General features: G+C 32.2%; 2 protein-coding genes across 3 annotated transcripts in view; one reads left to right on the top strand and one right to left on the bottom strand.

Annotated features, from left to right (window-relative positions):
* Nucleotides 1-51: 51 nt before the first annotated feature.
* Nucleotides 52-2,896, top strand: LOC123708880. The gene is made up of 6 exons (XM_045659867.1): nucleotides 52-205; nucleotides 290-519; nucleotides 675-742; nucleotides 1,354-1,473; nucleotides 1,790-1,840; nucleotides 2,207-2,896. The coding sequence occupies exons 2-6, from the start codon at nucleotides 333-335 to the stop codon at nucleotides 2,291-2,293; spliced, it is 513 nt and encodes a 170-aa protein (XP_045515823.1). The 5' UTR covers nucleotides 52-205; nucleotides 290-332; the 3' UTR covers nucleotides 2,294-2,896.
* A 2,420-nt stretch (nucleotides 2,897-5,316) lies between these two features.
* The window catches only part of LOC123711390 (protein trachealess), a 48,289-nt gene continuing 25,749 nt past the window's right edge, over nucleotides 5,317-27,856 (bottom strand). The window contains exons 3-10 of one of the 2 annotated variants that reach the window (XM_045663964.1): nucleotides 24,252-24,328; nucleotides 21,606-21,695; nucleotides 18,514-18,679; nucleotides 14,825-14,949; nucleotides 11,664-11,857; nucleotides 11,397-11,506; nucleotides 8,136-8,283; nucleotides 5,317-7,653 (exon numbers count right to left, since the gene is read on the bottom strand). In XM_045663964.1, coding sequence (XP_045519920.1) covers nucleotides 6,465-7,653; nucleotides 8,136-8,283; nucleotides 11,397-11,506; nucleotides 11,664-11,857; nucleotides 14,825-14,949; nucleotides 18,514-18,679; nucleotides 21,606-21,695; nucleotides 24,252-24,328 — 2,099 coding nt within the window. In that variant the 3' untranslated portion in view covers nucleotides 5,317-6,464. The remainder of the gene's footprint in view (nucleotides 7,654-8,135; nucleotides 8,284-11,396; nucleotides 11,507-11,663; nucleotides 11,858-14,824; nucleotides 14,950-18,513; nucleotides 18,680-21,605; nucleotides 21,696-24,251; nucleotides 24,329-27,856) is intronic. The other variant, XM_045663971.1, reaches the window with a different exon arrangement.

Genomic DNA, 27,856 nt, shown 5'->3' with positions numbered 1-27,856 from the left:
GTCAAGTATACAAACAACCAACCGCCAAATCTGAAGTTTGGCATATTTCGTTAATTATCATACGATACGAACCTTAGATATTAAACAATCTTACAAACTTTAAAAAATTATGTTTTGTTATAAAACTAACTTTTGCAAGAAGTATTACCCATTATAATAAAAATATTTCAAATTAGGCAGCGATTAACCTGATTAAAAAGCGAAGGTATATAAATTAAAAGTTGTTAACTGTAAACAAGAACGCGTTTTGAGGTGTGGCACATTAATGTATTTGTTTTTGGTTTTTCAGATCACAAAAATTCCTATTAATGATATAGAAGTTGACTATCAAAATGCCGTTGTTAGAATCTTGTTGGTCACCATGTATCTGGTCTTCCAACGTCAAGGCTGGTAGCAAAGCAGTCGCTATATACACAGCAGCTATGAGTATAGTCCTGATAACCTTTATTGGATATCAGATGGCTGGAGGAGATTCCACTCAAATTTGGAACCCATTATTTGAAGCTGATGTTAGAGGATGTAAGTATTCTCATACAATATGAATTACAGTTACAGTTGTTGTTCAGAATAAAAGGATAGTTAAAAATACTATAAATCTATGGATACTATGTTATGTATGTCTAAAACCAATATCTAAATTGTGTGAAATAATTTATATGGTTTTTGAATTTCAGCGCTCCAGGTCTTTGGTATCATATTTATTATCATACTATTTGGCTTATTTATATCTTCAATTTTAATGGTGAGTATTAATTTAATATTTTTTAATTTAAAATTTATTATATTGCAGTATTGTAGGATTTTAAACAAAATTAAAATTATCATGATTGCAAAGATTTCACTAGTATTTTCATTAAAACAATTAAGAATTTTATAGTTATATCATTAGCACTACAACCCTGGGTCTTGTCCTTTGATTTCTCTTGTGGTGATAGCATTCTGTACCTGCCTTTAAGATTTTTGTCTAAAACAGAATTGCTAGTCAGCTTACTATTTTGTTCTTTACTATACAAGTGAATACTGAATGATTACATAGTAACAAAATTTCATTAGTGCATAGCTTTATTTGATTGCATGACATGAGAGCATGGTTGAGTCAGTCACATGCTAAGCCACAACACTGCTCCAAAGTTATTTTTGCAAAAAGCCTTATCTTTACAATTTTTTACATATAGTTCAATAACTATCATCCCAATTGATCACAATTGATGCAGATACCTTAATTACCAGTATGACTATCTATTTAATTCAAACCTACTTGTACATATAAAAGATTCCATAATTATCGTTTTCAAATTTTAAGGTTTTAAATTATTTATATTTAATAATCAGAAAACCTACATTAAATTTTAGGTTATTGGTATGAATATCTGGATGAGAGGGTTAATGCTTCCCTGGATGCTGACGATGGGCCTGATTATCACTTTCCAATGTGTCTTCAGCTTATGGCTCATTGGTGGATATTATATTTATGTAAGATATATCTCATTGATTATTAAGTTTACTAAACCAAATTTTAAAGTTTTCTACCATTTTTCTATGGTATTGAAGCTATTAAATTAATTAACTTTTCGTTTGCCAAATTAATGAACCCTTTGAACAAAAGCTTTATATGATTTCTTAACCTCTTATATATTAAAACATATTATGAGTAACTTATGGATTTGTTGGTCTACACTGTTTGTATCAGTGCCTAATCTGAAACAATAAAATTATATTTTTGTTTTTATAAAATTTTGTAACAAAACTACATGAAAATGCCAGATTTAATAAAAACATATTTTTTCAGTTGGATGCAACATTTGCAGCATTACTTAACTTTCTCTGGTTAGGATATAATGTAAGTGATGATTATATTTAACTAGCGTAGGGAAATGTAGATTTAGCTAGTTATTACTACAAAAGCAGTTTAAGATTGAGTCTTCCAGTGTTTCCAAAATAGCAATTAATCATTTATAGCAGAATATATAATTATACAGAATAGCAATTATATTTATTTATTTATATTAAGATATTCAGATCTAAATTCAAGATTGAACTTTTACGAAGAAACATTATTGTACAACTTTTAAATTGTTTCTAAAATTAATCAGACATTTCATGTGTGTTAAACACTGCACAGTATTGGGTTGACTGCTAACATAATTTGCTCAATTTATTAGAATAACCTTATTTAAAACAATAATAATTGACTGTTATTTTTCAGATCTACTGCTGGTTGTGTGTGTTTTCACAATATCAGGTTATATTAGAGATGCAGTCACCAAATATTGAAATTCTAGTAGAATACTGAATCACATAATTAACATTAACTTCTAAATGAATTTAAGATTTTCCTTTTAACTTTGCATTTACATTTTTTCACTCTGTTCGAACCCTAAAAATGGACTAGATAACAATTGAATAATGGCCTTGATATTTTCTATGCAAAATACTTTCTGTAAATCCAGAACATAGATTAAGAAAAACTTGGAGGTAAGGACATTTTAGCCAACTAGTAAATTGTTGTTTTAAGCTGGAATACTTATGTAATATTTACACCTTATTGATTTATTAAGTATATCAATAGTTGTATGTATTTGTAAATTATTATGTTTTACATCATTTATAGTTAATAAGCTGACTGAAGTTTTGACATTTTATCTATAATTATGAATCTCACAAATTTATATGGTAAGTACAACAGGTCCGTCCATATAGACTTTAATTAAGTTTTAGATTATTGTAACAGGAGTAGATAGTTAATAAATATATTTATATTTTTATTGACTTTTTTATTTTTCATATTGCATTTTTTGTAACTAAAACGCATTTAAAAGGGCACAAACTTAAAACTAAAATGTTTGTTATATCATATGCGAATCATCATGTTTAATTTGATTAAATAAATTGTTGTGATTAATAAACGCTATTGAATCCAGTAGAAGTGTGTTTTGTTTTAATTTTACTTACACAATATAACTATACCCTGTGATTATTTTGTCCCCTATAGACTGGTATTTGTGTTATTTTTACAAAACATTTTTCAATTATGGGTCTATTTTTAAAGACGAGAAATGTCTACTAACTTACAGTGCAACAGGATATTTTCATTACACAGTACAGTGAATATTAATATCCTTGCATGCAGAATTAAGTGGCGCATGTTGTATGGAGATGGTTGAATAAAACTCTTTGAAGCTGCATAACATCTGACTTTGATGGTTTAAAATATGAATGCTTATAACTAACATAAAATTAAGGGATATAGGGGTTGCGACGCTAACAAAAACAAACGTGGAGTATCTAAGGATTCATGAATCTAAATGACATTTATGTTATCGGGAATGAAGACTTTAAAAACAATTTATCAGTGGTAAAAACTAAAAGGCTCATATTGGCTTCAAGTGTGATAAATGTTTACATTTGTTCTAATTAGCAACTAAAATATTGTAATTATGTAACTCAATTAAAGTTGGGTTACAATAATTTACATAAGTCTTTTCTTGACAAATAATTTTAGCCGTTAGCATGTCGACATCTATTATATAAAATTTGAAAAGAATCATTAGAATAAAACATGCACGTAGTTCCTCATAAATTAAATAGATGGCAGCTTAAAATTTTAAATTTATATCAAATATAGTTCCATCAATGTCTGGTAGATAGCGCTGTGAGCAATCCAATAGATAACAGCATGTCAGCAGCGACATTTCAAGAATTATCATATATTAGGTCCTTACATATGAAATTGGTATATATGAAATTATAATAAAATTGGTTTTATTGTTATATTGTTGGAATATATATGAAATTGGTTTTGTATGGGAGGAACAAAAAGTCGAATATTTTTAAACATAAGGTATTTAATTAATCAAAGTATGAACCATTGTTTTCTATGCACTTTTGCCATCTCATAGGTAGTTCATTGATCCCTTTACTAAAAAAACCAGTCGGATGGGAATCAATACAATCTGTGAAGGCGATTTGGACTCCCCCATCAGAGTTAAATTTTTTCCCTTACAAGAAGTTGTCCAAATTTAAAAAAAAATGGTAATCTGTTGGAGCAAGGTCCGGGGAGTACGGAGGATGTCTTAGACATTCCAATTGAAGCTCTTCTAATTTGGTAGCCGTCTGTTGTGCAGTGTGTGGTCTAGCGTTGTCGTGAAGTAGCAGTGGCGTGGAGCGATTGACCAGCCTAGGTTGTTTAGCCGCTAGCTTTTCCATTATGGTTTGCAATTGCTGACAATAGACACCAGCCGTAATAGTCTGGCCAGATTTGAGAAAACGGCACTAGTCCACCAAACGCTTACAAGTAACTTTTTTGGGTTAATTTTTGCTTGGGGCAGGATTTGGCTGGCTGGCCAGGATCCAACCATTGCACTGAGCGCTTCCGATTATCGTAAAGAATCCATTTTTCATCACAGGTAATGATTCGGTTTAAAATACCTTCATTATTGTGCCGGTTCAGTAATGTAACGCAGCAGTCGACGCGCGTTTGCCGGTTTGCTTCAGTCAATTCGTGAGGTACCCACCTTTCAAGCTTTTTAATCTTCCCAATTTGCTTCAAGTGAATTAAAACAGTTTTATCACTAACACCGCAGCCTGCAGCTAACTCGGACGTGGTTTGCGATGGATCCGCTTCTACAAGCGCCTTCCCTATTTCATTATCAACTTGGGTCTCAGGCCGTACACGGGGCTTGTTCTGCAGGTCGAAATTTCCAGAACGAAAACGTTGGAACCAAAAACGGACTGTGTTTTCTTTTGCAACATGACCGCCATACACATCATTTGCCCTTCGAGTCGTTTCCGTAGCACTAGTGCCACGGCGGAACTCGTACTCGTAAATAATGCGATACTTAAGTTTTCCATTTTGTAAAATGAGTGACGCAAACAGAAAAAAAACAGAAGAAAAAACAAATGAATGACGGTTATCGAAGCACAAATACATGAGTAAATAGCTGTAAAATTTGAATTTGAAATTCCTAACCAAAGAGGAGGTATTTGAGCTCAAAGTAGGCAGTACGACAAAACGCCAATTTCATATGTAAGGACCTAATATTATATTTAAAAATATATTATTTTTTGGATTACATTAAAAATATATTATTTTTTGGATTACATTAAAAATATATCTTTCTAACTTTTATGTAGTGTTGTGTCCCATAGAATTTTATTGAACAAAGCCAACAAACAGAATCAAGGTATATATAAAAACTATTACTTCGAAATTCTTAAGTATTTTATTTGGACAAATAAAATTCACTTTTCATGTAAATTATAAAACAATACAGAACATAATTAACAGATAATTTTAATACATAATACCAATTAAGTACTCTATAGTAATACCTTAATTTACTATATATTACGAAGCCTTCAAAAATAACATTTTTCATATTGCACGAGCATCCTACTGATTTTTAAACGAAAAACAAAACTTTATGGAATGAGTATTTTACAACAGACTGTCATGGACATTTTAAAAATAACAAAACCCCCTTTAATGTACTACATATTTGATTGAAGAAAATTTTGTAATTAACTTTTCACAAATGAATTATTCCAAGTAAATATTGATACATTGGTTATTATTTCATTAAATTTGTTTATTCCGTGCGACCAATAACGATAACAATTTCAGGTAGCTTTTATAAGTAAGATACCGTATTGTATTTTTTTTGCTAATCAGCTAATATATTTAGCTTTATTATAATATAATATATTTAGGTGCTTGATCGGGTCGGCTTGTTATTATCATATTGTTGACATAGAGTTCAGTCGTTTTTATAAGAAAATGCAAATTTGTATGTAATTGGAAAGGGGGTTGTACTATTCAAATTTCGGAATCCTACATAATTTTATTTCATAATAATTACCTAAACAGAACATAAAACAAGTCTTTGAGCATTGTCAAAAAACTAAAAACACTATTTTTAAACAACGTATTTACAAGAAATCTTATTTCCAATAAAATAATATACAACGTTAACTAGTATAATTTACAAGTTAAAATATTAATCTAAGTACAGTCAGGTGCTAACTATTGTACAATCATTTACACAAAGCTTAACTTACTTCTTAGCTCATATTCCATAACGTGAATTAGTTAATCGTTTTAAGATCAAAAAAAGTTTGAATCCAGTGCAAGGTGATTACGATAGATACGTTATGGAATACAAGCCTTTATAGTTTATATGATATGCAAGAAAGCTATAAATAGCTCGAATACTCAGTAGCCAGATATGCCTACATACTACTACTTGGTACATAAACAGTTTCATGTAAATTTTTAATACGATATACATCTGAATACTTCGATACTGATAAAATCATGAGTATTAAAAAAGTCTTTTCGTTAATAGCTAATGGAATGCCTCAGTTACACAACCACAGATCCCTAATCACTTTCACAAAACAATAACAATATAAAGAGGAAACAAAATATATTTGGACGATACTGTGAAAGTTCCTCATCAATATGGCTATGAACTCGTTGAATACCAATTAGTATTTGGTGGAGCGGACTTATCTATGGGTTGGTGTGAGTGAGACGGATGCGAATGTGCCTGCGGGTGATAGAGATGGAACGATGGTGCTGGATGGAAAAATTGTGACTGGTCTAGCGATGACGCATAGTCCAACGCACCTGGGACCGCAGAATACGCCTGGGGTTTTAAAGGCAATGGCGTGTCTCCTAAATAGGAATGCCTTAATGCCTCTGAATAAGCGTTATTATCATATGGCAGAGCGTATTGTTGTTTATCTCTCGGAGAAACCGAGCCAGGCGGGGTCATTGCTGAGTGGTAGTCCGCGTAGCCATACGCTAGTGACCCGATATCTGTACCTTTGTGGCCTAATTGTTCACTATAGCCAGAACCTTCACTGCCAGGAGGCGTGGGTAAAGGTCCAGTCTGGCCGTCTCCCGAGTAATACCCTCCTGTTCTCGCATCTCCCAGGAAATTACTTCTAATAACACTTTCCCGATTTGCATACAGCTGCCTCAGCAACGCAGATGCGGGTGTTGATGAATGGTTTCCAGGAATTTGTCTATTCAAATGATTTAAAGCGTGATTTTGCGTGCCTATCCACTGTATGGTAGATTTCTGTTGTTGTTGCTTTAGTAAAGCATCCGTTGAGAAATCCGTCGGCCTGTGAGATATTTCCTTGTCTAAACCCACAGAAGGCAAATGTTTTGACATGGCATTTTCTAAATCTCTGACTGAAGTCGCGTCCGTATTTTCTGGCATAGATATTGTTTTTGACATGTCGCGTTCTACTGGGGATATTGCAGTGCCCGGATTCGAAGAGCTTTTTCGCCTTTCCTCCTCTCTATCTTCATCTTCATCTGTTGTATGTTTACGTTTTTTCAATCTTCGTGCTGGCATAGGGGAAGTTCTTTCTGGTGTAGTATGAAGAGGTACAGGTTGTGAGTCGCTCAGTCTGGTAAGATGAGTTACATCTGACGTAGGTGGTGCGGTTGAAGCAGAATCATTATTAGACGGGGGTTCTGTTCTTTCCGTTGCGTGTCTTGCTGAGGAAGGTGGGGCACCAGGTGCATCTGCATCTGGAGGACCATTTTCAGGATCCCCAGTAGACTCTTCCCTTTTAACACCTTGTACGCTTTCTTCTAACTGGCAGCAGTCCATTACTGTATTTGGGTATTCTCGTCCACTGCAACAAAATAGTTTAATAAATAATTTATAACATGATTGTTGACTGAACTTTATTGATTGGATAAATTTAGACTTTTTCCTTTCTATTGTATGTTAATGCAATATCGCTACTATCAATATAAGTTTAAATGACTAAACTATTTTGTTTTAAACGTTACAAAATACACAGATGGGGGTTAAATTTCCGGTCAGCTGCGGTTTTGTATTTGGTTCGTTTATGTTTTGAATGGTTAATGTATATAGACATGCGGCGCCACCTTTTTTTAAAGTGATTTCTAACCTATTCGCAAAAGGCACATGAGTATACTAAATCCCATTAATGGTTGGTGGATCAGTTTCCACACTTAGACTCTCATTAGGTCCGTTATGCGTATACTTAATCCCATTCAATAGTACAACAGTGGCAGAAATGACTCCTAAGAAACTCATACACTATTACTTTCAAAAAGTAATGAACATATTTATTTGCTGATTACATACCTGATAACATAATTGACGCAAATAATATTCTGCTCTTCTGCATTCTTAGAGGAGCAAACAACAGTCGCACAAGTCTGCATCCAGGTGTAACCGCCCAGTTTATTCATTATTCTATAGTAGTGGGTAAGCACTTGACCTTTGTTCATTACTGAAAAAAAAAGATTAACATTTAAAATTACTTATACTGATAATTTTAATTTTCTCCTTTACTCTACCCTAAGACTTATCCTGTCCTCTTATGTCGGATGACCTTTAACCAACCCATGGCAAGTGACTGGTTGATAATAAAAAAGAAAATATATAAGAAAGTCAAATATGACGTATTGCAGCCCATATTAAGTCGAAGTACTTCACAGTCCATAATAAAGTTATCACTCATAATCTGGACAATCAACCTTGAATTAGTTACTAATACGTTGGATTCATAACAATCTATGGCTGCATTATTCTACATTCAAAGGACAAAGTGTTTGACATGTGTATTGTGCTACGTGAATCATTAGCAATTTGCTTTTTGGTTTTGTTGGTTTATTGTTTATTGTCAATTCGTTGCTTGGTGTTGGAGTCACGCCAATATATTAAGCGTCATTTGCTTACTGTTCTATTGTTTTAAGTTTAAGGATTTACGTTGTTGCATGGGATTATCCAAATACATAAGACTTTACATATTATCGTTTCATGTTTTAGTATTTTTTCCTTATTTCCATTCTTCTAATATCACAAATAATTAGCAAAGCTTTGTTGAATTGTTTTTAAGCTGCTGGGTTCTTGAAAAGTCTAATAAATTTTTGAATACAACCTTCATGGATGGACCTATAACTATAAACTTATGAATATTTAATTCGTTTCAATGTATTTCACTTAAATAAACCGACGATTGTCCACCCGTGGCCCGATATGTGGTGAAATCAATGTGTTGTAACGACGTTTAGTATTCAGGTGGTGAATATAGAAATCCATGTCAAGACGTCTGCATCAAGGTAGCAGGAAAATTTACGGTCCTCGATACTAACAGTAACAATTTTTCGACCTTGATTTGATTCTGCGATTGGAATACTGTATTCGGAATGTAAATCCCTCCTTTTTTATAAACGACCCTTCATTCGTATCAGTTATTGAGTATTTTGTCTTATCATTTTCATGCTACTTTAAAAGAAAAAACCATGACAAAGCACCACCTAATCGAACCATATGGGTTATGAATAGGATTGTCTTTATCACAAACAGCAGTAGTGAGCTAAGCAACGTTTTCGTTTCAATGTGTAATTTTGTTGATTTTTAATGGATCTAGGTGAATTATTTATCAAATGGAGAATATACATTAAAGTTTAGTGGGGTTCTATTTCTTTTGATGCCGCTCTATTACACAGTATTATGGTATGTATAAAGAACACTATTTAGATATAGCGCCGTATGGCTCGTCTCTGATTTGAATAATAATTTCTTCACTAGCCTTTCGTTTCCTTTCCCCGGTTCATTCGTGGGAAATGCCGTCTTAATACTCTTTTTAAAGCTTCAGTTTTATTGTTGTCTTTAAACGTATCTTTAAATTTATTAAGTTTTTCTGCAGGACTTTTATGTGAAGGTACAGTACTAGGTACTTATAGTAATACAATTTCATAAATTAATATTTAAAAATGTTGTGAGCGCTAGAAAACAAATCACTTGACTTAATATACAAAGTACGGATTTTTAATGTAATTTGTTTTAATAAAGATGTCCATTCGGGAAATATATGATATCAATTAATAACCAGGTTAACAGTAAGCTAAAAGTTTAATCAGATTAAGATGCGAATATCTACTAACGTAGCCTTAGTGCACAAGTTATTACTTTTACCTGATGCAGCAAGGAATAATAAATAACAAGTACTTTCCAGACCAAACAATTTTCGACAACAAAATGGCTGACAACGAATCAATGTGACGTCTGTATAACCGATAGTTTTACGAGAAGCATAATTTGAATTTAAATATGTGTGATGCCGGTCAAACGTGGGCAACAAGAAGAATTACAATTGTTTTATTAACATAAAACTTGTGTTTGCGAGAAAGTGGGTAATTTGGATTCAACGTGGACGCGAATAAAATTTTTGATGTTCAATTTGGTGAAGGCGCTACTAATAAAATACGATGATTATGTTTAAAACTTCCGTCTGTGAACATTGGTAGAATTGAAACTAGGCAATAAACGTTAAATACCAATTTGTTCTTTGCCAGGTGTGTTTTATTCGGTTTGCATTTCATTAACATGACCAATAGAAGTAGAATCGTCAAACGTTTAACAATATTTCACTTAACATTTAGCGTCAACATGTTATAAACCACCATTACTATCTATAGGTACTACAAAGACATTTAAGCCGATCGTCCACCGCCAACTAAACTAAGTGAAAACTAAACTTAGCGAACTTAAATAAGCTAAACTAAACTAAAGTTGTCCGTCCACCAAAAATAAGCTGGTCAGTTATTACTAGAACTTTGAGTTATCCGGATGTGATGGAAGAAGAGGTGAGCTATGACGAAAGTTCAGAGAAGGATTATAATCGTCATAGAAAAGAAGATTGATTATTGCTATTTTATTTAAAAGCTCCTGGATAACGAGTAGCGAATTTAACACTTTGTTTAGTAGAACAAGACGAAAAAACTTTTAAGATGTACTATCGTGTATCAAGAGAACAGTTTGATGGGTTAGTCACAATGATTGCCAAGGACATTGCTAAGTTTGATACTAAGTATCGATACAGCCTTTCAGCTGTATCGCCAGAAGAGAGAACGAATTCGAACGACACTAGCGACAGGTGCCAGAGGGGTAAGTCAAGGAAGTGAGAGGCGGTCAGATTAGCTTACGTAGTTATGGATCGGCCTACACTCGACTTAGCTGGGCTATTGTAAGTAGCTTAGCTGGCATAGTTTGCTGTGGACGCACATATATGAAAAACTTGCTCAACAATGCAAGTTAAACTAAACTAACTTAGTTTAGTGGGCGGTGGACGATCGGCTTTACAGTACAAAACTATGCTCCCTTTTTTAATATTTAAAATAGTAGTATAGTTATAGTATAGTTTCTTCTTGTCTAGAAACACTCCTAAGAACTATCACGTTTTTAAATTAAATGTCAAATAAACTTAATAATATTTTATTATTATTTTATTACAGACTCTAATTACATAATAACACATTAAAAACTGCATTTTTGACGCCCTATATACGTAATGAGCTAAAAACGATTTAAAATGACCAAGAAGTTGAATATACTTACAATCTACATGGCATTTTCTAAGTTTATTGGCGTCTTCACCATGACATAGAGCATACAGGTTCTTCCCCGTAAGCTCCTCTGCCGTATACCCCAGTAACTCCTGAACCCTGCTGGAAACAATTACACTATGAAGTATTTGTTCAACGAAGAATCAACGAAAAACGAGAATTTAAATTTACGACAACAACGGCCGTAATTGAAACACTAAACAAAATCATATTTAAGAAACAGTAATGCATAAAACCTCCTTCAATAATTTCGCAATACCTGGGTTCGCAATGCGCTATTCTGAAGTCGAAATTTATTCTTGTAACAAACATGTCGGACTCCAGTCGTATCTCATGAACCGATGGTGGTGGCAGAGCGATAGCTAACGCCACCATTCCTAGAAGAGAGGGTGGCGTCTTCCGACTGTGGGAGAACGTATATTGCGGCCGTAGTCTACAGAGCATTAGCACCACCTGAAATAGACAAAAATATTTAATAATGTGATTAAATTTAAAAATATACAGACTTGCTGATTAAATTATCTCAATTGAAAATATTAACAAATTAAGTAGGTACTCTAAAGTCGCTTCGTTCATAATCGAGCGCTAATCGTAAACAACAGCTATTGAACGATAATATAAAGTTAAATAAATGTTAACCATAATATTTATTTTCTAATTAATAAGCATATTAGAGTAAAATTCATTAATTGTTTAACCAGGTTTAAATTGTTTAATTTTCCCTAAAAATAGGCAACATTGTTGTTGTTGTTGTGTTGTATATTTCTTCATAGCCACAATTTTAAAAGATTTTTCGTAATGCTTTATGCTTGAATAAAATAAGGCTATTTTTTATTATAAATAATATCTTAATTATTACTACAGCTGAATTAAGAGTTAAGAGTTAAGACGAACTATGAGAAAGTGTTGCAATAGAACTGTGAACGATTTAATAATACTTTGAAAGTCAAGAGGTTAGGTTAAGTTGAGACTTAACTTTAAAGGTTATAAAATATTTATTACAACTTTTACTCTGTCAATTAATGTTGAGGTTCAAAATTCAAACCTTTCGAAAGTGAGCAAAATCACAATTTTTGAAGTAAAGCAAGATTAAATTATTAAAAATAATTGTCATTTGCTTATTAGATTTCGAATCGGTAACTCGAAATGTTTTCATTGGGCCTTTTTGTTCCCAGCGATATTGTATAATATTTTTTCTTTAATTATGTTATTGTATTAACCTTTATCATAGCATTGTATATTAGTGAAATGATAACTGAAAACATTTCTTTCTCTTTGATAGCGTTACGACTACAAAGACAAAGTTTCTTAACAACCTTAGCTTCATTGTATCAAAGAAAATTTATTCCTGACATTATTTTGTTCTAGTTGCGAAGCGAAATTCTATCAAGACTTGACTTCGGAGTAATACGTTACGTGTCGAAAATGAGAAATAACGTCGCTAAGTCACAAGTAACTACGTTGCTCGCGAATTTACCTATACACACTGGTGTTATATTAGATATTTATTGAACTCTCTTGTGTCAGTTTCACAGGTTTTTAGCCGCTTAACACATTTCAAGAAATTCTAGTATAGAGTAGATCTTTAAAGGGAACAAGTTACGCGGTACGAGAAACATGTAGCAATTAATTTACAAAATTCGAACACGATTTTACCTCACAAATTAAGAATGTAACGTTAAATTGCTTCCGGGTTTAACAAGTTACAAATAGCAATAAAGGATGAACTAAACCAAATTTCACCCATAAATGTATAGCCGTTGGCAATAAACGGTTTTCTCTAATCGGTTTGTCGATATTTGCGAAGTATGTGAGCAATTTAGATGTAGATCATTAAAATTATGGGTTTAATTTCTAATTTGTAAGATTTGTTAATGCTTCGTGACTTGTGAGTGAGCTCAAATTAAACGAATATTTAAAATACGTTTTAGTCTTTAAACTAACCAATTTTACTGAATTTTAAGCAATTGATAAGAAATGGGAACAAACAAACGTTTTTATGTAAAGGCTATATTACTCCCTTTAATAATAACATGAAGAAATCTTACAAATAGTATTACGATACAAAAATGATATCAAAAAACGTTATATTTCCAAAAAACTTTATTCTCACTTAAGGAACTTAATAAATAAAGTGTCCTTCCTTGCGGAACAATCTATTAAGAACAATTTTACACACCTACTATATAATACTCCAAGTGAGATATAATCACATTTTATTTCCTAACACCGAGTTAAGGCAAAAATTATGGGCCATAGCTGGTGCCTTGAGGCACCCCACGCGGCGCAATAACTCTAGCAATAATATTTGTGATCTAAGACGGATAAAGAGACTGCTAAATTGTTCAGAGGTTAACCGTATCTTGCTGAGAATTATTATATAATTAACAAGGTACAATAGAAATGTATCTGTATAAAATTGTTGCTACATAGTTTATCATTTTAAATTTAGTCAGATATATTTATTTATTTTATTTTTTATTTATTTACACTTCGCTACACTACAAAATAAAAATAAAAATTAACATAATTAAATCAAAAGGAGGGCAACTGGCTGCCTTATCGCTTACGAGCGATTTCTTCCAGGCAACCACTGTGAGTAAAGAAAAAAGAAATGTATTAAATAAGAATGTATTATATACATACATAGACACAAAAAGACAGGTTACTTTTTGTTTCAAAAATAGTATTATAAAGTCTCCAAATTCTTACTATCGCTTTAATTCTAAAATATTTTTTTCTTATTTGTTCTACGGTTAGATAAAGAATAATTTTATGAATCGTTCGATTTATTTGTGACCTCACACAAATAAGCACCTTAAATGTATACGATGTCACTAATAAGAAACATATATTTCCTGACAATGTTTAAGTAGCGAATTTCTAAAATATGGATAAAATCTAGTATTGTCACCAATATCACCAATACCTCTATAATTAAAAGAGAAATTAAGTAATAAATTTCTATTGACAATATTATAACACCACTGACATTAGCATAATGCTTTTTTTTCTTGCTATGATACCCACCCGCCAGTTACCACCCTCTCCATATCTTGCAGAGTCACCCTCCTTGCCTCTCCCAACCTAGATTGAAAATGAAAACGGCGTACATTTTTATCTCTAAGTACTAGATAAGAAAATGTCCACAAATTTTCAGTCCCATCTACTAATGACTTACTCGGTAGCTCGATTATTGTTATCGCTTTTACTACGTTTTATTATTTTAGTTTTATTTTGAATTTATTTCGCAAATCCAACTACGTATTTTTTCATCTTTATGTAATTATTTCTAGACTGGTTTCAGGCTAAATTTTTATTTATCCAATAGTATGCCTTTACGATTTACGACTCCTAATTAGTTCAGCTGTATTTTTAAGTGAAAGTTGAGTATTAAAATGCATTATGGTATACACTTACCCTATATCCTGAGGACTTGAAATGGCATCCCCGCTTTGTGAGCGTACTCTTCATCCTTATGCAGAAGGCTCTGTCCATTCCTCTGTACAATGATCCACTTGCTGCCAACGTCATTTGTGCTGATACTGTAATAAATGTGAACATTGGTAAATTGGCTTAAGCCTTAGGCATCTGCTACTCCAAGATCAACTAAAGAATTTATTTAGTGTTTATTTACACGTTAGAATTCTTCAAACAAAGTAAAATTAACATAAGTCGAAAATTCAGGGTAAGATACATATAAAATGGACAAGAACGTAATATTGTAAATGTTTAGACTTTTAAAATACATAATAGTGATTGCAAGTTCCATAAATTGTACAGTTTACCATTAAAAAGTTTCTTTGAAATCGAAGTTACGGAATTAAAATCCTATTTCAACATCCTCAAAGGTAAATTCATTTAAATAGAATTCTGATGGCTTGATTGATTAGTTGGCCGGCTATTTAATTATGTGAATAAATCTTTGGGACCGGTGAGAGGACACCACGCCTTAATTGATTTCATCAACGTAGTTGAGGATAGGAAATGAAGCAGTGATTCTCAAAGCTGAATTATTTAAAAATATTAAAGTATAGACAAACTATTGATATTAAAACATAAAATGTTTTTTTATTTTTATTTATGTATTTACTAAAGAAATAACTCAAATAATAAATAATATTAGGAAAGTCTCATATATAATATCTCTGGCCCTTGTCAGCGCCATACTTCTACAATCTAATTAGCTGTTTATTTTAGGGTTTTTAGATGTTATTTTAATAGGAGTATAGCTATCGATAAGCAGTGTTGGCCTACTGGCTTCAGCGTGCGACTCTCATCTCTGAGGTCGTAGGTTCGATCCCCGGCTGTGCACCAATGGATTTTCTTACTATGTGCGCATTTAACATTAGCTCGAACGGTGAAGGAAAACATCGTGAGAAAACCGGCTTGCCTTAGACCCAAAAAGTCGACGGTGTGTGTCGGGCATAGAAGAACTACTTGCCTATTCAATTCACAAACGATCATGAAACAGATACAGAAATTTTAGGCCCAGACCTAAAAGGTTGTAGCGCCATTGATTTTTTATTTTATTTTTTATAGCTATCGATAAATAAAGAAACGTATTATTTATTTACGTTGAGCAAAACATGTACTTTGTATGAGTCACACATGCGTACGTAGTAGACAATAATATAAAGATAGTACAATAAAAACCGTCATGAGTTTTTCCCGTATAAGGATATTGTGGTTTTACGAATTTTCAATGACAGGATGAATCAGACATGTTAATTTACGGATTATATATATGCTTTTTAAAATTTAACAATAATTATATTTCTTGGAAATTTTTATTTTCTATCCTTATACCTTATCCTACTAACCAACAAATATAGCTTAACTTATAATATTTTGAAAGGCAAAGTAGTTTTAAAGAATTTAAACATCAAATTTGTAATTGCATTGATGAAGGGTTGGCTGTTTGCTTAGCAACCGATTTAGAAACAAAAACAATATTATCAAATTCTAAACGCGCGAAGCACACTGCCGTCAAAATCATATAATTTATTGTATGTATGTAGCGTTAATTATAATTGTACCAACAACGGTTTAAATGTAATATTTTAGGATACATATTAGTAGTACTTGTAACTGTTTAAGAATCGCTAGCGTTATCATCATCATTTCAACGGCTATCAAAAGACAATCCACCATTTAACACGCTTTTCACTGTTCAATCCGATTTTACTACGCCATTCCACATACAATGATCTGCTGTCACACTGGATCCTGATAGATTTTTTCTACCTACCCTCATTTTTTAAACGAGTAAGTAAATTGAAATCGATTGTGTACATAACAATGTAAGGCCGTTAGCTTCGGAATCAATTTGTGTAAATTGCCCTTGATCGAGTTTAAACGTGAAGGACGGATTACATATTCTGATAACTGCTGATTATGGACAAATAAGGTTTAGTCAAAACCGTTTACGTGTATGCGGACATATAACGTGTAACTGAGTTTTGAAGAACGTACAGAGATACTTCTTCTATCATCAGTAATAGATGAGGATGGAGTAATATGTAACACGAGTCTAATAACAAACAAATAAAAAATATCTATTTGTTTATTGTCTTTATGTTTCTAGATGTTTATGACAAGTGATATAGAGGGACAGGACTCATTCAATAAATTTAAATGATATGTAATGTCATAGAGGCAAAAGTTGAATGGCATAGATTACATAGCCCATATATTTTTATTAGCAGTTGGCTTAAACTTCTTGGCAAGAAAAAATATAGTTTGTCAAGTTCATGTTCAAAATCGATAACGTCAAACACTAGCAAAACCTGAGCTGTTTTTAACACAAGTTTAATTTTAACATCATAAAAAGCGAGTGCACTGGACCGAAAACGGCTATTTGTCAGAGAAATTATACACTACTTTTTGCTCATTACAAATTTTAATTGAAGTTAGCACCTATTGAGCGTTCAAAAGCGATTCCTAGAGGAGACACAGTGTTAACAGTGGCGCCCAAAACTCAATTCCCATAAAATAAAATATTAATCTAAAATTATAAGACTCCCCATTGACCGTTTCATAAGGAACGCAGCGTGGAGAATCCATAATCTAATTTCGATTTCAGACGACTTATTAAGTGGACCATTCAACGATTCGACTTAGATATTGACGCGGCCTAAGATGATTTATCATATGGTCAGCACGTCCCCCGTTTGGCAATTACTATATTATAATAGAAAAAAATAAAACACAGTTAAAGTAACTTTTAAGTTTCTAACAATTCAAAAAATAAATTAATTCAAAAAAATCCCTTAAATCGACTATTTGAGTCCAGAAATAATATCTTTTTTTAATTTTATCTAATTCTTATTTCAGTTTAATAAGGCGAAGTGAGGTTCCTAGAATAAAGCAGTCGATAGTGAACTATATCTTGGAACATAATTTATTGTTATAGTCACTGTACGCTGACAATTCCACGGGTCGTTGAAGCTAGTTTTTTATTTATACTTTTATGCTAAGTGGAAAATTCAACTGAATAGAGTAACGGTCTGTATTATAAATCGCGACTTTCTTGACTTTTTATAATTTCTCATTTATTCTGAACAATAAATCTAGGTCTTCATTTAAAAAAATGTAGTATATACTGATGTAGTTAAATTAGTTCGGTCGGTAAAAAAATCCATCTCATTTATTAGAGTTAACAATAGTGATATAAATTAAGTTCAACTAAAAACACGTTATTTCAAATATTGTGCTATGAGTGACACGCCCGTAAATACGTCAGTGATATATAATCACTTCAAAACAGTGATATTTTTATTTATTTATTAAAGTTTACCATGTCATACATAGTACTAAATCTATCTAATTGGCATATTTTACAAAGTCTTCCATCTAAATGTATGACAGTTGAAGTAAACATAAGTGTTACAAAAAAAAATTAAAAATATATGTACTATAATTCATCAATCCCATTATAATACCAATAGGTTACAATGAATGCAAAAAACATGAACGCCTTGTCGACTACAACGTTACATTTACGTTGGTGTCACGATGTCCAATCACGAGGAAAAATATAAAACAGTTTGGAGATCGATATTCTTTTAAAGTTGACTTCTCTTATTCGGGGATATTATCAATCTTACCGTCAGGGTTATTAGTTCCATGTTGACTGCCCTCTTCACTGCCTGATGCTGGGCTGTTCAGCCCTGCACCGCCTCGGCCTGCGAGTGACAGACCTAGCTGTTCAGCCATTTCTGCATGGTCAGCTTGGTGAATGTAATCGAATATGCTACTGCCCGTCATCTCTACCTGTAGAGAAAAAATTACGTAATAAAGCTTTTTGTCTATGTAAATATGTTGTACTAAAAAATACATCTAGAAGCTTAATAAATAAACCTATACATTTATAAGTTTATACTTTTTTAATTAACTGATAAATACTTATTAGTGGTACTGGTTTAGATAAGGATTATGGATTTAGGTATCCTAAATGGCTAGGTAGGCTAAATATCTCTAGTCAGCTGGATAATTGATTTATTTAACTACCATTTTAGGTGAGTTAAAGTTGTTTCTATAATTGTTTACGCTAGATTAAAAATAAATCAGTGGCTCTACAATATTTTAGGTCATGACCTCAGGTTTTTGTATAGTGATCATTTGTCAATCTATTAGATTATAAAGGCCAGTAGGTAATCAGCCTCCTGTGCCTGACACACGCTGTCAAATTTTTTGGTTTAAGGCAAAGTGGTTTCCTCCCTTCTCTGTTCAAGCGAATATTAAATGCTTTCACAGCCGGGGATCGAACTCACGACCTCAGGGATGAGTTCGCATGCTGAAGCCACTAGCCTTACGCTAGATTAGCACTATAATTTTTTAGTGATGAAGTCAAAATAAAACATGAAATTTTTCCAAAGAACATTAATATTAAAAATCAGTTGCCACCCGACTTTCCCGCTGACCCTTTCACGGCATATGCAAATGTACTATAAATAAATTTATCAAATATAATTGTGGGACCTTATTAGGCATTCAAGAGACGCGTATCCGCAGTGACGGCTCGCATGTGAATGCCAAAGACAATGTGTGTTACGGTGGTCGTTTCTTAGAAAGATGTTTATGGACTTTAGGAATGATCAACAGATTCGTTGACATGTACCGGATTGATGATCAGTCTCACTGAATACTGAAAGAGCAAGCGTGACTAAGACAAGGTAAAAGTGTGTTCAAGTACGAGATGTTGTTTTTACGAGTAGGCTAACCAAGTGCATGGAGAAGACTTGCAAAGGTAACTAAGACTGTTGTATGAACTTCTGTAATTGGAGAATAGCATTACAATCCAAGTATGTAATAGGGACGACGAGTTGCTGTTTATCTATGCTTCTACTACGTAGTAAAAGGCCGAGTCATACTTTTGAGTACAATAGTTTTTTATTTCAACTTTTTTTGGTAATTGTATTATTGTCATATAGCTCCATCTTTCTTTCCTATTTAATAACCCAACCCATACGTGTATGAAAGCATATTGTATAGTGAAAAATATAGATTTTAACATAAACCAGTGTGTGTAAAGAGTGAGTGACGTATTATAATAAAATAATTATTTAATTAATGATTAATTTTAAAAATGGGCAAAATTAGGCTGAATTTTGCCCATTTTTACTGCCCACATTCTTTATTAAAATTCTTTTGTTCAATGGCAAAAGTGATCAATTTACTGCCTCCGAGGCTCAGGAGTTTATAAGCGGTCTATGGAAGACCTGAAGGTTTTTTTAAATCTTTGAGTTAACAACTCCTGGGTTCGATTCGATTGGCCTGGAGGCCAAAACTATTTCTGATTACATGTCAGAGACTATAGTGAAACGGAATCACTCTATCACTGTTTCACGTGATTAACTTCCCTCAAAAGTTTCCAAGAATAAACAAAATGTTAAGGTTCCTAGAAACAAATATGTCATAAACGTAAATAATTTTCGTGGGTCACAGCCCGTCAAAACAAAAACTATGGTAGTCTCGTTATTATCCCGAAAAATTGTAACAGAATTTAATATAGCTTATATGGAAGTATATACGTTAAGATGCTTGTGTGCGTGAATTAGGATGAGGAGCACGCTCGCGCCTTGCCCGAGACGTGACCGGCATCTCTCATTCCTTTCCCCCATTTGCCGTCTCCCTCGCACCACCCTTCAGCCATTTTGGATCAACTGTTTCTCAGTTTTCGAATCTTTTCCGTTTTCCTTTAATGTTGCTTAATTTCATTTTGGTTAATTTATATATTCGACATATATCTATGCATTTTTGATGATCTAACTTAAAACACGTATCTCACAGTTTGTTAACTGTCACTTATGCAATGTTGCTGCACATCCCCTAGACCCTGTAATCTTTTGGATTCAAATGTCTACCTTATCTTGCAAAATTCATATATCCTTTATTTATTGACTTATACAATACAACTACCTAACAGTTTGTAGCGAAAACGATAGCTAACTCTCGTATCTATATTAAGTCGTTTTTACCAATTCGTTCTGAGAACATATAAAACTATATATCGTTTTGAAGACAGCGTTAATCACTCGCGGCCTTTGTTAACGGGGCCTGGTTACACAAATTCTATCCACCCCCTAAAATATAAAAATCTTAGAGCAAAGACTAAACTAAATATAGATTAACTCTTCAACACTGGAATTTAATAATAAAAAGTATTTATTAATTCTAATATAACTCAGTTTTAAATTTGGAATTCAATCTGGACTCAATATCTTATACAAAAATTCCCTTAAATATAAACCATAACATAAGGTTATATTATTAAAACAAAAGGGCCAACAAAGGCCCACGTAAGAGATATAACACGTGTCTAGATGATATCAGTCCGGATGTCTTTGCCGACATTCAGCCGAGATTACATCTTCGTCTCGTGTGAAGAAATGAATGAACTGAAATGTTCTTAAGAAATACACCTGCATACGTGCTCTACACTCTCCTTTTTAGTGACCTCCATGGGTTCAATTGTTTGAGGAACTGTCAATGATTTGCGTTGGTAGACAGAAGACCTACAGACGCAGAAGTGTGTTTGGTCTTTCCTCGATTCAAAACAAGTTGGTTAGTTTAATACGTTCAATGAGCTCGACTTCTTTTCAAAATGTTCAAATTTTACGGTTATAAAGTCAACATGAATGAAAAGTACGTGTTATGATTACGGGTGTATTAATAATTGTAATTATTAGGGACTTACCTGTGATAATCCTAAATATATAGAAACAGTTTCAGATATGTACAGGAACCTTCCATCAGCTGCTACAGATAACGCAAAGCCGTCGAGGGACTGAAAAGAAAAAAAATATATTACTAAAGTTACTTCAAATTTTAAAAAGGTAAGACAGATATTTTTTTATTATTATTATTTGTTAAGATTTTATGGCCAGCTATTTATGCTATTATGTTTTTAGGTAAACGAGTACAGAACTGTTTTATTAAATTGTGTAGGTAGGCTATACCTACAGTTTGCAAAACTAATATCTATAAAAATTATATTAGAAGAAAGTAATGGTTTACCTTACTTTGTCCTATAAATAAAATAATTCTAATTTGTACTTTTAAACGATTTATATTTAAAAAAATAGAAAGTGCAGTCTTTTAATCATTTTAATTAAAAAATAAGCTTAAGTAATAATATGAATTATGTAATATCTCATTGCTAAGAAATGATTAAGTAACGAAAAAAATAAATTAAGATTTGACCTACTGCTTTACGCGTCGATTCTAGCGCCACAAAGCCCGTTATTGTTATAGGTATGGTCAGAAAAAATGAATTTTTATCTATATTATTCTTAATTTAAAAGTTTATAATATCGATGTATCAGCTAAAAATGAGGGGAATTATACCAAGAACATAAAAACAAAACAAAAACATGGAAAATAATTTTAGTCTACGTCATTAAAATATTATTGTCATCATAAGAAATACAATAGTATTGTTTATCATAAAGCTTTTTAATCACAATGAAGCATGTACATTTAAAGTCAGGCGAAAATATTTAATTCGTATATCATATAATTATTTAGTCCCTCATTAAGATACTAAATTAAAATATCAATCTATTAAAACCTACTTTGTTTTAAAAATATATATATTTACGCATAATATTAAATTCAGCTTTAATTAATCTAAAATTAGTGACATAATTTCTACACTAATCATATTTGCAGCCAGTACTAACAAAAAAGTTAATAGCTTAATATCCATCATCGATATAGAAGGCAAAAAAGCTAAACAAATAATACAGAGCTGACTAAAAACCATTACGACAGTAGTAACGACAAAGATTTTTAAACTTTACACTTGGTCTTTCCCTAAATTTATCTCTTAATGTTGGTAGTTTAAAATTAGTTTAGTAATATTAAAACCTTATTTATGAAAAGCACTGTTCATTACTTTATGATATTCTCCATACTTTCAGAGCTCTTAGACATTCTTCTTCTGAATAATTGTAATACATATGTTTATATGATAATAAGTACTCATTAGTATGCTAGGCTTCTGACATTAAAATGAAGCAATCATTATTATTAATTTCATTAATAAAATATAACATTTTGTGTAGCAATGAACATAAATTGCTTACGTTTTTCCATACGAAATAAACTGTAGCAATTACTAGATGTGTGGGTACCCACACGTTTACAATTTTAAACTTCTCATTAGTTGGGTACAAAATGGTATTGTTTTATAACGTTCCATCTTAATATTAACCCAAAACCTTTGCATGAGCACCCTATTAGAACAAGCAAATCACTTTTACTTGTTAGAAGTTTTTAAGAACTTATTGACATATTAAAAAACAAAAATTTCAAATATAACCCATTTTACAGATTTCACTTATAATATTCTCGGTCACGACTCTATTATTTTTTATAATTGACCAACTTAACCGACCTTGCTACTCATACGTGTCTATTTTCTACAAATAATACCGCTAGTTGAAAAAAACCATTTTCTAAGGAATCACGTACTTGCATTTTCAATCTAAATAAACCGCAACACCCAATATTATTGAAAATGGATTGCAAAATGATGGACGTGATCGAATGACGGTATAATCGATTTTTTTACCATGTCAATTGTTATGCAATCTAGTTGTAAATAACAGAATTTGACGAAAAGATTTAATGTTTGGTTACCTCTGCATTACATGTTCCATTTTTGAATTACATTGGCAATGGACAATAAATTTGGAGAGCATGCTTTCTCGACTTTTAAATATGGAACTCGAAACTCTTGGAGCAGGTACCATATAGTAAACTAGTTTATATTTGGTATTTATACCAAGACCAACGTCCGGTTTACGCATTATCTATAGTCAGAAAATAATAATAATTCTTACGGAACCAAAACAATGACTCTAACTTAGCCGTATTTTTCTCGTCAACTCTTTAACTTGGCCCAGAATATATTCGATTAATTTTGTTATGAAACTTGGGAAATCGAGTAAATATTAAGTGGATATTTAGTAATAATAAATTAAAGTTGTATTGTGTTCTATATCTTTTGTAATTTCAAAGCAGTTTAGTTTTGCAAGTCAAGTTCAATTTTAAATGTTTTGTATGAAATTTAGTAATGGCAATACTTTATAAATGATAATGTAAACTACATTTAGAAAATTCCGCAATATCCCGGACACGGAGGAGACACACTCCTGCGTCTGTTTCATACATAAGGCGATTAGTTATGGAATATGAAATTATTTGTGGTAAAAGCTGAAAACTATACTTTTTCTATCTTTCAAAAGCCAAAATCTCGTGAATTGTGATTCCGTCTTTATTTTTCAGTAATACGGCCCTTTTGCCATGCAAATTGCTGCGTCATAAATATAAACAATACCTGGAGTATATGTGTACCCTGGTGTTGCTCGAAGAGGTCCATCGCCAGGCCGATGGCTGTCCGTCTGTTTTGAGCACCTGTAACAAGTAAAAATATATTTAGGTCATTCAAAACACATACTCAAAACTAATTTTAAACATTAATCTTAATTTTATTTATTAACACTTTATTGCACAACAAAAAAAAAACCATTTACAAAATATGATGTTAATATAAACAAAAGAGTAGAAGAAATTTAAAAAAATAAGCATAGTGCTTAACTCGAATCATTTTTCAAAATTCGGAAATCATTTTATGTCCCACAACGCAACTAGGTGTGACGTCATAGTCAACATTATTAGTTGACAATTGCCGGCAGTCACTTGACATCCGCCGATAAAGTGTCCCATGTTTTATACCATTAAACATATTAATAATTAAATTTATTATAAGTTTATAAGTAAAGATCAATAAAATAAAAACCTGCGCTAAGGGGTAGGTTTAGAAAAAAACTTTGCATTAAGACCTGTATATCAAAAATCTTACCCTAAATTAACTATGGTTATATCAATAATACGCATACATGAAATTTAACATGACATTTATTATTCATAGAGTAAATTCCTTCGGCCAATCCTTCGTAACGTCGACGTCATAACACACTTTGACAATTGACGACTATGACAATTAACAACGACATCAAGAAGATTCTTATGATTTTAGAAATTAGTTCTTATTAGTTATTAGTTTCTTACTTTCTTTCACACATTAATAACTATATGTATTTATTAAAATAATGCTTTAATTGAAATGAGTAAGAATGGCTTATTCTTAAACCTATAAAGAAATCTGTGTTTATTTATAGAACAAAGGAAAACGGGTAACTTGATATCTGTTGATGCTATCAGAGGGATGACTGCGACATACAGACAGTAGCTGACAGGATTTTGTTATTTATATTACGTTTGAATAACGCTCAAATAAATAAATATACTAGAATACTAGGTATAGATCTAGTATGGTAATAAGTCGCGTACGTCGTAATGATTTAATATTACTAATTTTGAACAAGGCTCGCTGCGTCATAACGGACTTATGGGTAATTATGTAATTCTAAACCAAGCTCGATTGTTTGAACTTCAGCAAACCAATTTTGTACGGTGGAGAAATCGTGAACCAAAATGTCTTAATCTAAACATGCGTCCTTTTAGGCACAGAAGAGGAAAGAATCAGTTGCAGAAATTTGACCTAAGTCCCATTGAAGGAATATGGGGCTTCACATTTGTGATATTTAGGGCTGTTTGGTCCGTGCTCATCCTTGAATGTAGGGGTCTCTCTTTAGAATTAATCCGAGACACTAAAATGGTCTTCAAAGGTAATTTTTTGCTTAATCTGGTCAATGAACAAAGTCGTGAGTGAATGTAACAAAAATTACGTAAAACGTGCGTATTGCTATCATATTGCGATGGTCGTGTATGTCTGTCCGTCGCCGACGTCACGACATACCGTCACGAGCGGACACGCGTGTCCTTGCTAGTTTTCAATGACATTAGATCATCATAATACTTCCTTTACGAAATTACACTGATTATAATAACTTCACTTTGTTCATAGAAAAAATAAGATTACTATGTGTGATTTTCAACAAGTCTATAAGTGTTAATCCGATAAAATCTGAATAATAGTTGTAGCTTAGAACAAGTATTAAAAGAGAAATATGATTCAATAATCATACTTATGTATCAGTGCTATCCTAGTGGTCTAAGGCGACTCTCAACTTGAATTTGAATCACGGCTGTGCAACACTTGCTCTACCACTGAATTATCACTACTATTATTTAAAAAGTATGAACGGTATAACAATGGGGATGCTGGTAGTACATAACTCGACCCTATTGATAGTTCAAAAAATTGGGTCAATTTTTTTAAATTATTTGGGCCACAAAATTAGGTCAAACAAATTGTCGTCCATACAAAAATATAAAAGCGGTGTGATCCCTACAACATGCTGAAACGAACAGCGAAATTGAGTATAAAAATCCAATCTGTTTATACTATTCGAGTAAAGTTACTAAGAAGCTATATTTATAGAGTTCAAGTAAGGTTGCAGTTGAGTAAGTTCTATAAACAACATTGTCATAAACGACAGTAACTTTATAACAAAACACAATATCCATTTCTGCTACGACTTTATCAAACGGTAGAGACTCCATGAGTTCATCTTTAATTTGTTTAGAAATAATGGGAAATTTTTAACTTGTAATTTTTTTTAGTTGTAAGGAATATCTGTAGGAAATGTATTTATGCTTTATGTTTACCCTTACCCTACACAAATATACAATTGTTTAAAACTACATAGTAATAATAATAATTAAAATTAATAAAAAGAAAATAAAACAAACTTAAAAAGTTTGGTCCCAGGTGTATCTTTAACGCTGTGATCTGGCTCACCGGTTTATTTACCTGGGTTACCGGTATGTTTTAAAAATATTGTTACCTTTTTTTTCAAAGATAACCTCACTATACAAAGACTATATGATTGTATAGTGAGGTTATCTTAACATATACAGTCTTCTACAGATATTCCTTACATAGTCTATAGATTCTAAGCACTTTCATTACCCACTTTCATTACCCAATATTAAAATTATACGCAACAAACAAATATGTAATGAACAAATATATTCGATTCTTCTTTTTTAAATTCTTCTTCTAAATTTCAATTTATTTCATTTATGCTCTCAAACATCACACATATTAAAATGAGGATAATCAAATACTTATGAAAATATTGTCCTTATTTTAAACTAAGAAGGCGCAGCATTAAAAATTCAGGTCATAATTCCTGTATATTACGTTACGTTAGAATACTAGTATCCTATAAGAAGCATGGTGACCCTACCAGTCGGCGATATCAAAGCGCTATTCTGTCTGTTTTGTTGAATTAAATCGTAATAAAGATCATGCTCATAGTATCTCGGATCGCTTGCCCTAAAGTCGGGCCATGTGAATTTTATTTTATCAGTGTAAAGTTGCGGATGCATGGCCATCTGATAATATTCTAGTTTTTGGGTATATTTTATTGTTTCCTGTGGGTTTTACTCTTGAAGAGCTTATATCAGTGTTTAAAATGTACTCGACAAGACATTTCACCGCTTATAAGAATGTGTTGGGTGGCTCTTCTGATGTGTAAGACATCAGATGAGTCGGGATCTCAGAATAATTAAAAATTTCATCTAAATATATAAAAATGAATCCCTATTTCCCTTGGTCACGGCATCACGCTTGAACGGCTAGACCGATTTCGCTAATTCTTTTTTTGTTGTATTTGTTATAGTCAGGAGAAGGTTCTTATGAAAGAATAAGGAAATTACGTGGAAAATTAGAAAATTTGAGAATACTTAACCACCATATTAAGCAATCGTGACTTATGTAACGATAGCAATTTTTTTTAGTGCATAGCGCTCTGCACATACAAACTTTTTTCATGTAACCTTATGGCGTTTGACATAACATTGAAACATGCGTGCTGCAAATATCTACGAAGAGCGTGTAAGAAAAATTAATATCGTTTAAAACAAATGCTTCGATCGGAGTTTGTTATATTGATAAAATACCTATAAAAT

Source organism: Pieris brassicae, chromosome 1 (genome assembly GCF_905147105.1).
Source record: "Pieris brassicae chromosome 1, ilPieBrab1.1, whole genome shotgun sequence".
Lineage (NCBI taxonomy): Eukaryota > Metazoa > Arthropoda > Insecta > Lepidoptera > Pieridae > Pieris > Pieris brassicae.
The sequence above is the reverse complement of the archived record's forward strand: the minus strand, read 5'-3'. Positions and strand labels throughout refer to the sequence as shown.

Excerpts from the sequence above, each read along its gene's own strand:
- LOC123708880 (XM_045659867.1), top strand. The coding sequence starts at position 333 with ATGCCGTTGTTAGAATCTTGTTGGTCACCATGTATCTGGTCTTCCAAC. Across the intron at positions 520-674 it reads TGAAGCTGATGTTAGAGGAT|CGCTCCAGGTCTTTGGTATC; the intron begins GTAAGTATTCTC and ends TTTGAATTTCAG. Across the intron at positions 743-1,353 it reads TTATATCTTCAATTTTAATG|GTTATTGGTATGAATATCTG; the intron begins GTGAGTATTAAT and ends ATTAAATTTTAG.